This window comes from Amphiura filiformis, chromosome 11, assembly GCF_039555335.1.
Source record: "Amphiura filiformis chromosome 11, Afil_fr2py, whole genome shotgun sequence".
Lineage (NCBI taxonomy): Eukaryota > Metazoa > Echinodermata > Ophiuroidea > Amphilepidida > Amphiuridae > Amphiura > Amphiura filiformis.
This window is the reverse complement of record NC_092638.1, coordinates 57,474,173-57,493,180: the sequence shown is the minus strand read 5'-3', so window position 1 is coordinate 57,493,180 and position 19,008 is coordinate 57,474,173. Positions and strand designations below refer to the sequence as shown.

Sequence of the window (19,008 nt, the reverse complement as noted above, 5' to 3'; positions counted from 1 at the left end):
ATGTTTGAACCCGGTCCCAGCAAACACAGAAATGTTCTTAAAATGTTTTTTCCAAAACCTTTTAATAACATTTAAATGTCGGGTTATATAAAGGTCATGAAAACGTTTTAAAACGTTATTGAAAATATTTTGGGCAAACATTTTTCGCAAAATATTTGTTTAACCCCAAAATAACATTCTGTTTAGAATGTTTTGTACCAAGTTTTCAAGAATGTTTTTGGAATGTTATTAAAACGTTTTTATACCCTTTATATAACCCGACATTTAAACGTTTTCTGTAAAACATTTTTGTTTGCTGAGCAGTAGATTATCAAAAATGTTTTTAAGGTTATGAAAACGTTTCATACTCTTAATATACCCTTTATATAACCCGACATTTAAACGTTTCTGACAACCTTTTATAACCTTTTGCGAATGATGTCGACAACGTTTTATGTTTGCTGGGAAAGGACATTCTTCGTATTCAGAATGCAATTTGATGTGTCTGATTTGCTCTAAGGTTCCACTGTGCAAACGTTAGGCCTACTATCCGATTCCTTAAGCTAAAGAATTCCACACTGCTATTATACCAGTCGGTTTCTGGCAATGGCGGCACCAGGAATTATTTTCAGGGGGGGGGGCAAAGTGAATTTCAAGGGGAGCAAACTAACCAATTTTACACAAACTTGTTTTAAAAAGTGGAAATTTGTGTGATTTGGGGGTTTTAAAGTGGGGGTGGGTGGGGGAGGGGACAAAGTGGAGGAAAGAAAAAATATTAGGGCATCCTCCCGTAGCGCCGCCACCGATTTCTGAAATCGGTGGCGGTTCTTTGCATTATAAAGCATCAAACGCCTAATCTATCATACCAAATGCTAAGGTCACAGTTACTGTTAAACACAAAATATCACATTCGACCAATCCATATGTCCCCATACAATGCGACAGACAGACACGACAAGGTTTTATCGTGGACGACAACTCGGGTGACAACACGGGAACGCCTTCAACTTGCTCGAATCATAGAATATTCGACAACACGGAGGTCTGATTTCATTGATGTATACTATTTATACGAATACTCGACTGATATTGAAACAATGGGCTATTCCAGAAAATAGATGCACACCCCCTATGGAGGAGTTCGGATCTCCAGACTTTTTGTCCAGTCAAGATTTTTGGAAATCCAGACTTTTTAAGTATCCAAAGGCGTACAAATCCAGCAAAAAATAGTTTAAAACAAAAAATCCTCAGTTTGAGAGTCTTATTTTGGACAATTCCGTGATTTTTCATTAATGTTATTGGATTTCCAAGCGTTTCTAGTAACAATGGCAACTGGAATTCCAGTTGTTTTCAGAAAGCAAACTTGGAAATCCAGACATTTCTGTTATTTAAAAGTTACTCCTCTACAGTGGGCGTGCACTTATTTTCTGGAATAGCCCAATCCACATTGCACACAAGTATTTAACCAGAATGGCTTGAAATCTAAAATATTGTTGCGTATTCGTCGCATCCCGTCCCTCATCTTGTCTTCCATCAGTCTTTGCGCAGACGGTCAGTTTTCTTTCACCATGTTCTCTGATTCTTGTTCTTTTTCCTTGTCCATGACGTCATATTCGTCCCATATAGCTTTGACAATGAATGTATATGCTAATACCCACGCTTCCTGAGCCTTCGGGGTTAATTTGTCCTCGAGAATTTCACCCATAGCACCGACTAGAACAGGACCGAGTTCCTGAAAAAATAAATGGGAGAAATTATAGAGAATGTGATTAGTTAAAAGTCATTATATGATCTTTGTGCGATGAAAAAAGCACACCAACAACCACCCATAGCACACATGTTATCTACTGAAGATAGCACACATGCTATCTACTGAAGATAGCACACATGTTATCTACTGAAGATAGCACACATGTTATCTACTGAAGATATCACATGTTATCTACTGAAGATAGCACACACGTTATCTACTGAAGATAGCACACATGTTATCTACTGAAGATAGCACACATGCTATCTACTGAAGATAGCACACATGCTATCTACTGAAGAAGGCACACATGTTATCTACTGAAGATGGCACACATGTTATCTACTGAAGATGGCACACATGTTATCTACTGAAGATAGCACACATGTTATCTACTGAAGATAGCACACATGTTATCTACTGAAGATAGCACACATGTTATCTACTGAAGATAGCACACATGTTATCTACTGAAGATAGCACACATGTCATCTACTGAAGATAGCACACATGTTATCTACTGAAGATAGCACACATGTTATCTACTGAAGATAACACATGCTATCTACTGAAGATAGCACACATGCTATCTACTGAAGAAGGCACACATGTCATCTACTGAAGATAGCACATATGCTATCTACTGAAGATAGCACACATGTTATCTACTGAAGATAGCACACATGTTATCTACTGAAGATAGCGCACATACCATCTACTGAAGATAGCACATATGTTATTTACTGAAGATAGCACACATGTTATCTACTGAAGATAGCACACATGTTATCTACTGAAGATAGCACACATGTTATCTACTGAAGATAGCGCACATGTTATCTACTGAAGATAGCACACATGTTATTTACTGAAGATAGCACACATGTTATCTACTGAAGATAGCACACATGTTATCTACTGAAGATAGCGCACATGTTATCTACTGAAGATATCACATATGTTATCTACTGAAGATAGCACACATGTTATCTACTGAAGATATCACACATGTTATCTACTGAAGATAGCACACATGCTATCTACTGAAGATATCACACATGTTATCTACTGAAGATAGCACACATGCTATCTACTGAAGATAGCACACATGCTATCTACTGAAGATAGCACACATGCTATCTACTGAAGATAGCACACTTGTTATCTACTAAAGATAGCACACACGTTATAAGTTTTGTACGTGCTATCTGACAATTTTAACAATCTCAAATAAGTTGAAGATTGGGATCCAAGAAATGGCACACAATGATATCTATATTGTATCCATTAACGATGCAACAGATTAAAGCTATAATGTACGATTTTAACCAAATTTTAATTTTGGTATTAATATTTACTAACAATCACGAAATAATATTAATAATAACTGTCAAGTTTCTGTTCATTTTAAGCCAAAACAACAAGGCAAAGTGAAACAAATCCAACTGGCTATATCGTGGAGTATAATGAACTTCTATATGATCCTGCGTCATATACTGGGGTACCCAAAAAGGTAGTTTTGTTACATTTTGATGTGCAGCTTGGATTTCAAAACACTGACTCTTAAGTATTCCTTCACTTAGACGATTAAATTATGTCTTAAATTGAGGCTAATTTATTCTTTATTACTCATGTTTTTATCCTGTTTTAAAATGATATTTAATTATTTACTTATGATGTTTGACATGAAATGTGCCAAGGGTGGTTGTGGATTAGGGGGAGAGATTCATATCGTAAATTTGATTTAAACCCCTCTTAAAAATTTGAATCTAGTAAAAAATGTCTAAATGAACTCCCAGACATCTAAACCAAGTAAATAAATACAGAAGGTCATTTAAAAGACTAATACTTGCTCAGAATGATTGTAAATGTGGAAAATCGATTGTTTTTGCCCGTACTCTCTGATTTTTTAACCAATTTCCATAAAAAAAAAGGTGTCAAATGCTGAGGAGGATGAACCACTTCAAATGAGACGTGTAGGTAAAATGTTTGAAACATTTCATTTTTTTACTATGTAACACAAAGGTACCCCAGTTTGAGACACAGGACCATATCTGAATACTATAACTGCATAATGTCAAAATTACTCCGTTGCAATGGTCTAACAAAAACTACGAATTTGACTGATTCCATTTAGTTGTAAATTAGAACATTACAGATTGGCTATAAAAAATCAGGTTCGGAAAAAGATTATATTGCAAGATCGTACATTATGGCTTTAAAACAAGAGTGACTATAATTAACAGTAACAACGTCTTTTAAAGGAGTATTTCGTGATCCTAGTATCCTCTTTTTATGACATTTTTCAGTAGATATCCACGAAAAAAGCTTATTCTCAAATTTTGAGTTGATTCCGATTTTGCGTTTGCGAGTTATGCATGATTATGTGTGTTACACTGCTCCACAAGCCACTGTTTTAATTTCGTTCTGGTATACCAGAACGAAATTCAAATTTGTCGATATCTTTACTAAACGAATTAATCTGCAAGAAATTGTTGGTATACATAGATATTATGTAGTCAGAGGTATCCAGTGGTATAAAAATCTCAACTTTTTTTGAAAAAAGTAGGGGGATGAGGCTGTGGATCACGAAATACCCTTTTATATCCTGACTTACTTCAAAGTTCTTTCTTGTAACCCCTGTATCCCCATGTGACCTTGCTATATTTTTCAGCATTTCAACAAACACTTCCGGGTCATCGAGGTTTGTGATTAGATTTTCAATTGCTGCCAGTACTCTATACGCATGCGCGATGAGTTTTGGACTCTGCTCCAGTTGTTCGAAGTTTAAATCTTTCATGGTACGAAATAACGACTGAGCCTCCGGATGTACTGTGAAGAGTCTAAATTTAAAAGAAAATGTAAACATTATTGAAGAACAATAAATTGGCCAATTGAAATATTTCAATCTTTTAATAATTGCTGATAGGAATTAATCTAAATAGATTGAAAAATAGATTGAAGTGGACTTTTGGATTGGTTTTTCTCTTTTTGTAGACTTATGTCATCATCCAATCAAGTGCCATTCCTAATTTACTGCCGCATCAAATGCCATGCGTTGCAAATGGGTGAAATGAGATTTCTAACTTTTTCCGTAAACGATTGTCCCAAACAACAATCAGCAAAAGGTTGAAAATCAATCTCTTTGATTGGATATTCAATCGGAAATTTAAGAAAGTGCGCAAGAGCTTGTTGCAATTATTAATTTACACTAAAACAATGAGTTATATAAGAGACAATTGAAGAACTTTAGATATACATGTAGGTAAATTAAAAATCAGATCAAAAATGTTTGCAAAAAATATTTTACAATACCGTAACATTTTAAAACATTTAAATATATATTTGTAGTGTGTTTTCATATAAAACGTTCTCATGACCTTTATATAACCCGACATTTTAATGTTATTGAAATGTTTTTACCAAACCAAAAACCCAAAATATAACCTGTTTAAAACGTTTTTAAAACGTTTTGTGTTTCCTGGGAAATTATGACGCTATACGGTATGTTATCTACTGAAGACAGCAAACATATCTCCTGCAGATTAAATTGCAAGCAATATATACAGTAAAACATGTTTGAGGGACATGAGTTTCAACGTTGGATATTAGTGGCCTAATAAAGAAACACCGACAAATTCGATAAATTCCAATAAACTTTAAAAGTTAACTATTCAGAGTCTGTATTGATCAGCGACATAATTCAAATGCTTTAGATAATCATAACAGCAAGATAGGGTATTTTTTTACTAAATAAATATGCTAAATATTGTCACAGAGCCCTGAGACTGTCAATTTCGATGCCTTTTTCTTTTTTCAGGGTATATGCTTTAAGGGATCAGATAGCCACGTTTGCACAGTATTTTTTTTGCTGGACATAAGGTATTCTGAATACGAGGAATGTCCTTCTTTGGTCCTTCTGATATCAAGTAATTTTGATTTTTTTGAAATTGGCGATAAAAAGCACATTTTATGGCATTAAAAATTTATATAGTTTTATTTCTTTTATTTTTCATATTTAACAGTCCTCGAAGTAAAATTTACAAATCTACTGATATGTAAAAAAGTGTATATAGCTGGGAGGAAAATCCTACGATCATTTGAAAATATTTGACCTTTCGTATTGAAGATACACATTTTTTCCCCAAAAGACCCAAACTTTTTTAGGCGTTTTGGGAAACAAATCCACATAATACGAAAGGTCAAAATTTTCAATTGATCGTCGGCTTTTCTTCCCAGCTACATACACTCTAAGTACATATCAGTAGATTTATAAAGTTTACTTCGAGGACGGTTAAATATGAAAAATAAAAAAACAATTTTTTTAAATAATTTAAAAATTTCTAACCCCTTGAACCTTATATCGATAAGATTAGTGCAAGAAGACCCTGTCTGAATAGCTGCCCTATCAATGCCTATAGAAATTTTACAATTTCTGCATTCTATTATTGTACACAATATAGGCATAATGGCACCTGGCAGCTATTGCAGATAGGACCTTCTATAGCCTCGCTATAACACTTACTTGACAAACAAAGTACTCGCAAAATTCTTCCTGTTTTCTTGCGAGTAGATCACCTGCCATGTTTGACGAAGCAGCTCCTTGTGTTTCTCGCTAAGTCCTGTCGCTTCGTCTGGGATATCCCGATCTAAAATTCAACAAAATTGAGCAAAGGAGATTGACTTCCAGGCAAAATGTTAACGTTGCAATGAAACATGATATTATAGTTTTAGTTTTAGTATAAGGATCAGTGTCAAGGTTTGAGTTCAAGCCATAATGTACGATCTTTCAATATGAAATTAGTTATTTTGTTTTTTCAAATCTGATTTTTGGCATAAAATTATTTGTAATGTGTACACATGTCCCAATTTACACCTAAATGTAATCAGCTAAATTCGTTGTGTTCGTAGGTCAACATAGCAATGTTGACATCATAATTATGACTTTATCGGCATGTTAAACAACCAAAATAACCAGTAGGGTTTCTTTTACTTTCCCTTGTTATTTTTAAGCTAAGACCAACTCAGTGATAGTGATCCCATCGCAAGTGCAACAAAAAATTTGTTTATAAATTGCTTAAAAGTGAAGGATAAAGCAGTATGCAGACTTTTTATTAGACGTACAATATTGTATGTAACATATCTACGTTATTTAATCTATTGCCATTCTATTTCCAGTAATGTTTAAGTTCTAACGAATGTTTGATGAATAAATAATATATTTCTACCAGATATTATTCGTAACATATTATCGATTTTACGTCATCAAACAGTCGTTAGAACTTAAACATTACTGGAAATAGAATGGCAATAGAAAATAACGTAGATATGTTACATACAATATTGTACGTCTAATACTCGGAGTCTGCATACTGCTTTAGTCATTCAAATTGTTATTTGGTATTTTTAAAATGATAAACTTGGCAAAAAACGAAGAAAACAGCAGTACTGACGAAGTTAAAGCCCCATTCAAATACATGTAGCTAATTTAGATACTGTCAGTATCTAAATGACAGATTCGTGTAAAATGTCTTATTTTGTCTTAAATACACGGCTTTCGGCTGAACCACTCGCAGGCTATGTTAGCACATCTATGACAATGACAAAGGTACCAAAATCTGAATTTTGATAATTTTTACGATCGTCCGGATGAGCAAATCACTGAATGGGCTTTTAAGTTATCTTCAGTAGATAGCACTGTGTGCTATCTTCAGCAGATATCACTTTGGTATCTTATACAGAAAGCATTCCCGGCAGTTATTACTAATTATTTCAGCATTTTGGGTAAAGAATAACAAAATTAAAATTGGACGGAAATCGTACATTTTGGCTTTAATGTTATGCAAAAGGTTATACCAGAGAGACAGTCCGAGCTTACACGAATTAAGCAAATTATAGGTGAAACGAAACGAAATGAAATTCAATACATGTTCAAAATCAAGACATTGAATAAAATTCTCTAAACCTGCACGTTTTTACTTTTAATAGTCCAGTATTTTACCTTCAGAAAAAGTCCGCGCCAAAAATCCACCCATTATTCCGAAATATTATCTGTTCATCCACATATCTTTCACCAGTTATTTGTAAAAAACTGACTGGGGAAAAGTCAGGAATATCGGAACACTGAATCAACCGGCCTGTTGACTTGTAACGAAATTATTCTTGCAATAATGTAGGGCCCTACTCAGGTCGTTTAGATGAAGTGTTATTATCACATTCACTGCTGCGCAAGCATTTACAGATTAAAAAGGCTCAAATGTACAAGAAATTTCTATGACATAATCCTTTTTGGATCTTTGTATATAAATTATATTCAAATACATCAAAGAGAAAATAGACCAAACATGTCCTATATGGTCTACCAAAGGAAATTATTATATAAATCATCAGCACTTTAAGCCGCAACCCATAACGATGTAGCGGGACGGTGTGCAGAAACGATTTTATTGGCCGTAGTGAGTTCAAAGAGGAGTAGCTCCTCACTCACGGGGCCGGGGTGATATGAAGAGCGACAAGAGATGCCTGTAGCAAAGTTAGCGTGTTTATAACTGAACTATTGACAAAAATACTCTATTAGAAATGGCGGGAAAATAACAGGTGGTTTAAGGTGATACTGGTATCTTTTCAACTCATAGTATGAGGATTTTAAGACACTGATATTAAATTATTTTAATTTCATCAATGACATAATTCATCATGAAAACCTCGCATCACAGACATTGAAAGACCGTGATATCATAGATATTGGAACATAGTACTATCTGCTGAAGATATTAACACACATTGCTACGAACGTACACTGAAAATAACACAGTGATATGCTAGTTACTGAAGATAACACACAGTGCTATGTACTGAAGATAACACACAGTTCTATCTACTGAAGATAACACATAGTGCTATCTACTGACTGAAGATAACACACATTGCTATCTACTGAAGATAACAGAGTACTTTATAATTATACTAATGATATCACCGAGTGTTATCTACTGAACATAACACATCGTGCTATCTACTGAAGATAACACATCGTGCTATCTACTGGAGACAACACATCGTGCTATCTACTGAATATAACACATCGTGGTATCTACTGAAGATAACACATCGTGAATTATGAATATAACATTAACACATGGTATTATATACTGTAAAGATTAATGGCGTTATGGGGTCACTTGATAAGTGGAGTTTTATGCACAACCTAAAAGTACCCGCCCGTAAAATTCCCACCAGAAAATAAGGGCACGGAAACCTTATAAATTCTGAGGAGTGAGCTCTCTATTTGCACATGAAATTTACCCCAAGGCAAAGGAGCCCAAGTGCGCCAATAGGCGAATCTTTACGGTATCTGCTGAAGATTACAGGCAGTGCTATCTACTGAAAATAACAAAGTGCTATCTACTGAAGATGACAATTAGTGTTATGTACTGAAGATAACAGAGTTTTATCTACTGACGATAACACAGTGCTATCTACTGAAGATAATACATGGTGCAATCAACTGAAGATAACACAGAGTGCTATCTACTGAAGATAACAGTGCTGTCTACTGAAGATAACACACGGTGCTATCTACTGAAGATAACACAAAGTAATATCTACTGAAGATAACACACATTGCTATCTTCTGAAGATAACACATGCTACTGTATATACTAATGATATCACAGAGTGCTATCTACTGAAGATAACACAAAGTACTATCTACTGAAGATAACACACATTGCTATCTTCTGAAGATAACACATGCTACCGTATATACTATTGATATCACTGAGTGCTATCTACTAAAGATAACACACAGTGCTATCCAATGAAGAGAGAACACAGATTGACGTCTACTGAAAATTATACACAATGATATATACTGAAGAGAACACACAGTGCTATCTAATACTAAAAATAACACCGCACTATCTACTGAAGATAACACAAGGTGCAATCTACTGAAGATAAAACACGGTGTAATATACTGACGATAACACAGAGTGCTATCTACTGAAGATAACACAGAGTGCTATCTACCGAAGATAACAACCCAGCAAACACAAAAACGTTTTAAAAACGTTTTAAATTAGTTATATTTTGGCTTTTGGTTTAGGTAAAAACGTTTTAATAACATTAAAATGTCGGGTTATATAAAGGTCATGATAACGTTTTAAAACGTTTTGTATGAAAACACACTACAACACTATTTTTTAAATGTTTTCAAAAAATGTTATTTTAAACTATTTTTGCAAACATTTTTGCCAAATATTTTGTCAATACTTAAATAACATTTTGTTAAAACATTTGAACCCAGCAAACACAGAAATGTTCTTAAAATGTTTTTTACAAAACCTTTTAATAACATTTAAATGTCGGGTTATATAATGGTCATGAAAACGTTTTTAAAACGTTATTGAAAATATTTTGGGCAAACATTTTTCGCAAGATATTTTTTCAACCCCAAAATAACATTCTGTTTAGAATGTATTGTATCAAGTTTTCAAGAATGTTTTTGGAATGTTATTAAAACGTTTTTATAACCTTTATATAACCCGACATTTAAACGTTTTCTGTAAAACATTTTTGTTTGCTGAGCAGTAGATTATCAAAAATGTTTTTAAGGTTATGAATACGTTTTATACTCTTAATATACCCTTTTTATAACCCGACATTTAAACGTTTTCTGATAACCTTTTATAACCTTTTGCGAATGATGTCGAAAACGTTTTGTGTTTGCTGGGAATGCTGTCTACTGAAGATAACACACTGTGCTGTCTACTGAAGATAACACACACTGCTATCTACTGAAGATAACACACGGTGCTATCTACTGAAGATAACACACGGTGCTATCTACTGAAGATAACACACAGTGATATCTACTAAAGATAACACACAGTGCTATCTACTGAAAATAACACACAGTGCTATCTACTGAAGATAACACACAGTGCTATCTACTGAAGATAACACACAGTGCTATCTACTGAAGATAACTCACAGTGCTTGAGTGCTATCTACTGAAGATAACACACGGTGCAATCTACTGAAGATTAAACACAGTGCTATCTACTGAAGATAACACATGGTGCTATCTACTGAAGATAACGCAGAGTGCTATCCAATGAAGAGAGAACACAGAGTGATATCTACTGAAGATAACAAACAGTGCTATCTACTGATATCTATCTACTGAAGATAACACACTCTGCTATCTAATACTGAAAAATAACACCGCGTTATCTACTGAAGATAACACACGGTGCAATCTACTGAAGATATTACATGGTGCAATTTACTGAAAATATTACATGGTGCAATCTACTGAAGATAAAACACGGTGCAATCTGCTGAAGATAACACAGAGTGCTATCTACCGAAGATAACACAGAGTGCTATCTACCGAAGATAACAGTGCTGTCTACTGAAGATTTACGACCTGCTATCTGCTGAAGATAACACACAATGCTATCTACTGAAGATAACACACAGTGCTATCTACTGAAGATAACACACGGTGTTATCTACTGAGGATAACACACAGTGCTATCTACTGAAGATAACACATAGATTTTAAATGCAGGAGACTTGGATGTAGGGAGTTTAGACCCAAGCGAAACGAAACAAATTATGATACACCAGGTAGTCAACTGATTTAATTTGATATTTCTGTCATTTTTCACACCTCAGAAGCGCCATATCTATGTCTATATATTTTCAATATAATATTATTACATGCATGCCTGATCGTGAACTCGAGTATTACTGTGGGTTCTACCGGTGATATTAAGCGAAGATAACACAGTGCTGTCTACTGAAGATAACACACATTGGTATCTACTGAAGATAACATACAGTGGTATCCACTGAAGATAACACAGAGTGCGATCTACTGAAGATAACACAGAGTGATATCTACTGAAGATACTACAGAGTGCATGCTATCTACTGAAAATAACACAGAATGCTATCTACTGAAGATAACACACGGTGCTATCTACTGAAGATAACATACAATGCTATCTACTGAAGATAACACACAATGCTATCTACTGAAGACAACACACAGTGCTATCTACTGAAGATAACACACAGTGCTATCTACTGAAGATAACATACAATGCTATCTACTGAAGATAACACACAATGCTATCTACTGAAGATAACACACAGTGCTATCTACTGAAGATAACATACAATGCTATCTACTGAAGATAACACACAATGCTATCTACTGAAGATAACACACAGTGCTATCTACTGAAGATAACACACTGTGCTGTCTACTGAAGATAACATACAATGCTATCTACTGAAGATAACACACAATGCTATCTACTGAAGATAACACACAGTGCTATCTACTGAAGATAACACACAGTGCTATCTACTGAAGATAACACACAGTGCTATCTACTGAGGATAACACACAGTGCTATCTACTGAGGATAACACACAGTGCTATCTACTGAAGATAACACACAGTACTATCTACTGAGGATAACACACAGTGCTATCTACTGAAGATAACACACGGTGCTATCTACTGAAGATAACACACAGTGCTGTCTACTGAAGATAACACACAGTGCTATCTACTGAGCATAACACACAGTGCTATCTACTGAAGATAACACATATATTTGGATACAGGGAGTTTAGACCCAAGCGAAACGAAACAAATTATGATACACCAGGTAGTCAACTGATTTAATTTGATATTTCTGTCATACACCTCAGAAGCGCCATATCTATGTCTTTATATTTTCAATATAACATTATTATACATGCATGCCTGATCGTGAACTCGATATTACTGTGGGTTCTACCAGTGATATTAAGCGTTTTATATTATTGAGACGTCGGTATTTCAACAACGCTTTAAGCATGCATACCGTAAAACCCCGTCTACAAGGATATACCTAAGAAACGCCCTCAAAAAAATTGGTTGCTTGTTGTATTTGGAGTTTGAGCAAATATATACTGGCACTGGGTGGCTATGCATTCCATCTAAGTATGTTGTAACACCAATCAATTGTATTGACATAATAACGACTGTTTCGTATATCAGGATCGTATAGCTCAATTGATAGAGCGTCAGACTTTGGAACTGAAGAGAGCATGGTCCGGGCACCGGTTCCGTTTTTTCATTCTAGTTTAATTTTAACTTTTTGACATGTTCTTTTTATCTTTCTTCAAATCTACCTTTCTACTTTTTTTTTTATGTGCGTTTTTTTTTGTTGTTGTTTTTTTAGTTTTTTTTATAGTTTTTTTAGTAATTTTGTGGTTTTATAGAAACTAGTAAAAGCATTTATTCTAAATAATAGCGAAACCCACGGTTAGACAGATGTGTTGTAACTACTTGTCTGTCCTCGTCTTTGCAATAAAAACCTATGTTGCACCTTTGTGCCATCCCAATTCTTGAGGTAGGGTGCGTTTTTGGCTTAAGCACGATTTTGTTTCTACTTGAAATGAAATCAAAATAAATATTGTTCTGTTGCCACAATTGCAGTTTTTCAATAAAAAAATAGATGAGGAATAATAATTATTCCATATTTGAATCTATTGTCCCATCAAGAATAGAGTGTCTTCAAAAACTTCAATCAATTCATCTGACAAAGGAAACTATTCTGGTCATTCAATTTTGTTTCGCTTGCACCTGTTATATCACAGGCGTTGGTAGAGAAGGCACACTTCTCTTGTCTTCACCGAAGTAGTGATGTAAACACTAACATGATTAATTACCATAGCTAGCAATGGACATACACTATTTTTTGTTCCACTTGAACCCATACTATAGGCTATTCGCTGTCGATGTGACGTAATTAATCGGATTAACTACCATAGCAATTGATGAATACAATTTCGAATATATAGCCCTGCACTTCATCGTTCACGTGGCACCTATGCATTAAAGGAGTATTTCGTGATCCTAGCATCCTCTTTTTATGGCATGTTTCAGTACATATCCACGAAAAAAGCCTATTCCCAAAATTTCAGTTGATTCCGATTTTGCGTTTGCGAGTTATGCATGATTTATGTGTATTACACTGCTCCATAGACAATGCGTTGTAATTTCGTTCTGGTGCACCAGAACGAAATTCAAATTTCACGATATCTTACCTAAACGAATTAATCTGCAAGAAATATTTTGTACATAAACATTATGTAGCCAGAGGTTTCCAGCGATATAAAAATCTCAACGTTTTTTGAGAAAAGTGGGGGGATGAGGCTGTGGATCACGAAATGCCCCTTTAAACCATAGTTGTCAAAGAAATGCTAATCACTCGCCATGTAAGATTAGTATTTATGAAAAGAGTGGTATTCAATCTATGTTTGGTGACATACGCGGGTGATTAGTGCAATCTGCTTGATGGTAGTTATTGCGATTATTACGTCACTTCGACAGCGAATTGTAGTATAGACGAATCCAACAAGCCAAGTGATGGTCAGAATTTATTCGGCCATTATACCATGGAGGTATATAAATAAATGGAGAATGATCTAGCCAAGCATCTTTTGTACTACGTTGGTTATGACCAATTATTGTTGAATAGGCAATTTCAGGGGATATTGATTATGCTAAGCTGATTACATTGTTAAGTCTGTTTCACTGGTCATTTATTTCAATGGGGTGCTAAATGCAGTTACTTATAATGTTTATTGGAAAGTGCTCATGTTTCAGAAAATTTGATATCAAAATGTCATTTTCGCCAAAAAAAATTCATTGAAATCAGTCTTTTTGAATAAAATAAACACCCTATCTGTAGGCCTATATCTGTGGTCATATTGTGACCCCCTACATTTTGGTCATAATTCTTGACAAATTAAATTAAATTAGGCTATGACCCCCTATTTTTCTTTCCAAAAAGTTATGACCCCCAGTATAGGCCTATTTGGAACCCCCTCCAAAAGAAAATGATGGCCCCTAATAATATTAATAATCATTTAGGCCTAAATACTGATAATTATTTATTATAAAATGAGAAGTTTAATGATGATGACAAGATTTTAGCTGAATTCCGAAGTACTTCCGGTAAATCTTACTCACTCTTAACTCAATTGGCCCAAATTGGCCCAACATAATTTTTTCACAATCGGAAGGTAAAAACGTTTTGCTTTCATTTGCACTATATTTGAACTCCCTCAGACCCCTTAAAAGCTTAATATATGAACATGAAAACTAAGTATATTTGTCAAGTTACGGCACAACTAGTGTAGAAAACAGTTTCATAACTTGAGAACAGAACATCCAAATTTCATCGGGTTTTCGCACAATCATACATTGAAACTATAAGCTATCAAAACTGGCGACTTTGAACAGCTAATTGACTAGCTGACGTCATTATACAGTCTCTTTTACAAGCCTTCCGGTACGGGTCAATGTAGGGTCAATTCCTATGAGGAAATTTTGGGAGTGACGATCAATGAACCATGGTAGAGTCTCATAACCATCGTGGAGATCAATAGCTTGGCTGAAATGGCTAGTCATTCAAGTTTGGTGACTCATTGAATAGAGGTAATAGGATAATCTCCACTTAAGAGATTAGAATTCTGGTGATCATTCTCCATTTATTTATATACCTCCATGATTATACGCTGGTGAAGTTGCGTAATTAATCGGATTAATTACCATAGCAATAGGTGAAAACAATTTTGAACATATCGCGCTGCGCTACAAGCAGGTTACACTCATCACCTGTACTGTGTATGTCTGCAATCATAGATTGAATACAATACTGGTCTTTTCAAAGATCTTACAGGTGCAGCATGATATGGTTCAATGAAGAGGTACCGCCTGAACGTATCAGTGTATAACCATGGAGGTATATAAATAAATGGAGAATGATCGCCAGAATTCTAATCTCTTAAGTGGAGATTATCCTATTACCTCTATTCAATGAGTCACCAAACTTGAATGACTAGCCATTTCAGCCAAGCTATTGATCTCCACGATGGTTATGAGACTCTACCATGGTTCATTGATCGTCACTCCCAAAATTTCCTCATAGGAATTGACCTACATTGACCCGTACCGGAAGGCTTGTAAAAGAGACTGTATAATGACGTCAGCTAGTCAATTAGCTGTTCAAAGTCGCCAGTTTTGATAGCTTATAGTTTCAATGTATGATTGTGCGAAAAACCCGATGAAATTTGATGGTCTGTTCTCAAGTTATGAAACTGTTTTCAACACTAGTTGTGCCGTAACTTGACAAATATACTTAGTTTTCATGTTCATATATTAAGCTTTTAAGGGGGTCTGAGGGAGTTCAAATATAGTGCAAATGAAAGCAAAACGTTTTTACCTTCCGATTGTGAAAAAATTATGTTGGGCCAATTTGGGCCAATTGAGTTAAGAGTGAGTAAGATTTACCGGAAGTACTTCGGAATTCAGCTAAAATCTTGTCATCATCATTAAACTTCTCATTTTATAATAAATAATTATCAGTATTTAGGCCTAAATGATTATTAATATTATTAGGGGCCATCATTTTCTTTGGAGGGGGGTTCCAAATAGGCCTATACCGGGGGGGTCATAACTTTTTGGAAAGAAAAATAGGGGGTCATAGCCTAATTTAATTTAATTTGTCAAGAATTATGACCAAAATGTAGGGGGTCACAATATGACCACAGATATAGGCCTACAGATAGGGTGTTTATTTTATTCAAAAGACTGATTTCAATGAATTTTTTTTGGCGAAAATGACATTTTGATATCAAATTTTCTGAAACATGAGCACTTTCCAATAAACATTATAAGTAACTGCATTTAGCACCCCATTGAAATAAATGACCAGTGAAACAGACTTAACAATGTAATCAGCTTAGCATAATCAATATCCCTGAAATTGCCTATTCAACAATAATTGGTCATAACCAACGTAGTACAAAAAGATGCTTGGCTAGATCATTCTCCATTTATTTATATACCTCCATGGTATAACGCGGTATATTCAAAAATTGTTTTCACCTATTGCTATGGTAGTTAATCCGATTATTACGTAACTCCGCCAGCGTATTGGAATAAAACAGGAGGATGTGAGTTCATAAGGGCAATGTCGGGGATAGGTCACAATCGATGTGGAGAGATGAGAGGTCCGACAAACAGCCATAGCGATTCAACTAATTCCAGCGGACGGTCTGTGGCTAGTAAGGAATCGTCTTTGACCACATGCGCAGATCTGTCTCGTCAGGAAGATATTTAATATCCCGAATTTATAATAGGCCTATGCCTACCAGTTCCATCGTATAACCGTTCTGCTAGAGAATATTTGTTACCATGTTTAATAAATTCGTATTTATCGTATAATAAAATGTAGCCAAATGTATATTATGTGTCACACGGTTTTCTGCTGAACCACTAGCAGGCTATGTTACCACATCTATGACAATGACAAAGGTGAATTTGATTTTTACGATCGTCCGGATGAGAAATCACTGAATGGGTCTTTAGTTCCCTCCTCTCCTTATCCTGCCAATATTATATGAATCAAAGAAAAATAAAGAAAAAATAAAATTAAACAAGAAAAAAAGACAAAGAAAAGAAACAATAAAAGAAAAACAATAGAATAAATTAAACTAAATATGAAAAAAAATGATCACGAAAGGAGTCTTTAGAAAATGCAAGAAAATATAAATGAAAAGTTTGAACAATATTTTGTTTATAAAAGTTTGTGTGACCGTGATGAGGCTCGAACTCACCATCTTCCGATCTAAAGAACCAAAGTCTTATGCCTTGCCAAGTGAGCTATGCTCGTGAGATGCGAAATAAAGATAAAATAATACATTGTATACCTGCTTGTGTCGGTAAATGATTTGCTCAAATTCCATAATGATATAATACTGTGGAGGGCGCTAGCGTGAAATATGCTATCATCACAGTCGCTTCTATTCCTTATAGACGGGTTTCTACGGTATGTTAACATTGTTAAGGTGATACGGATTGCTCGTAAGTCTTAACAGCATTATCAGATTATATACATGGAATGAGTACCGGGTATGCATTCCTCTGCTTAGTAGAAATACTGTAAAAACAATGAGATTGTTCAGATCTTTCTTTGACGTCAATTTTTAAATCCGACTTACCAATATTGTAAACTTATTCAGAACTAATTAGGCATCGATAATTGCTAAACACAAACCATCAAAACTCTAAACATATTTAGTTTTATATAATTCTTTACAAATAAACTCTAACAATAGTGTTTAATATAATAGATATATTTTGAGTGTTTTGTTTCATGTATCAAATTTAAGAAACTTTCGACGCAATGTACCTATCATTTGGTACACTGCACACTGCATCCTTACTTTATAGATGGTGAAGGTAAGGACGTCTTAATAACACACTGCACACACCCACCCACCCCATTTAATATCAATCGTGTAAGGTATGGATCCTTTTTAGTAAGCCCGTCATCACGTAGGGATTTCTTTCAACTTTTGCTAGTCCTAATACGTCCTCTAATTCAAAAATAAGGTTCGTTAGATTAAAAAATAAACTGGCTGCTACTAGTATTAAAGATTAGGGTTAGGGTTTAGTTTAGTTCCGGAGTTAGGGTTAAAGGTATAGTGTACTATCGAACTTTCGGATTAGCAAACCTCAGGTTTATCCTTAGTGTAAGAGAGCACGAAATACTAATAGGATTAGAGTTAGGGTTAGGGTTAGGAATTAGGGTTAGGGTTAGGGCAAGGGTTAGGATTAGGGTAGGAGGATTAGGATTAGAGTTAGGGTTAGGATTAGAGTTGGGATTTGTTTGGTATGCGCTTACACGAAAGATACACCAAACCTCAGGACTAGGAAGATGATGTCCTAATAATGTACAGCAAAGAATACTTCTATAAATTAATACAAAATATTTGTTATAAAACAAAAATAACTTATCACTTACCGCACTATAGTTGGCTCAATCGTATATGTTTCAACGTCAATGTATACGTATATGCATTTAAAGCTCTGTATATAGATCGAACCACCTGATATTTTTGTCTTAAATATAACATACTAACCTGTCATCTCAATGGCTATTCAAATCTGGGTGCGACGGTTTAATTGTGTCTCTTATTTCCTGCCACATATATCAAACCCGTTCACAAGTTATATTCTCATTCAGTGTACGTATTTTCCGTGTTCGGTACATCGAGCAATGATGCTGCATCTGATCCTCACATGGTTCAACATCATCAACAATATAAAAACTCTATGCATGTATTTGATATAGGTTACTTCTATATCCGTCTATCGTGCCTTAAAACCTTTTTGCAAATAGTTTTATTGGTTTTGA

At 34.8% G+C, this 19,008-nt stretch overlaps 1 protein-coding gene across 1 annotated transcript; it reads right to left on the bottom strand.

The window, feature by feature from the left end:
- Positions 1–706: 706 nt before the first annotated feature.
- LOC140164063 (neuroglobin-like) lies at positions 707–19,008 on the bottom strand. The gene is made up of 4 exons (XM_072187324.1): positions 18,734–19,008; positions 6,255–6,378; positions 4,347–4,572; positions 707–1,711 (listed from the first exon to the last, which is right to left on the bottom strand). Exons 1-4 carry the CDS (start codon positions 18,738–18,740, stop codon positions 1,532–1,534), a joined length of 537 nt encoding a protein of 178 aa, XP_072043425.1. The 5' UTR covers positions 18,741–19,008; the 3' UTR covers positions 707–1,531.

What these genes read in the sequence shown, in the direction of transcription:
- LOC140164063 (XM_072187324.1), bottom strand. An exon ending in GCGAGTACTTTGTTTGTCAA is followed by an intron (nt 4,573 to 6,254) that starts GTAAGTGTTATA and finishes TTTTAAATTTAG; the next exon opens with ACTCTTCACAGTACATCCGG. An exon ending in TTACAAGAAAGAACTTTGAA is followed by an intron (nt 1,712 to 4,346) that starts GTAAGTCAGGAT and finishes TTATTTTTTCAG; the next exon opens with GAACTCGGTCCTGTTCTAGT.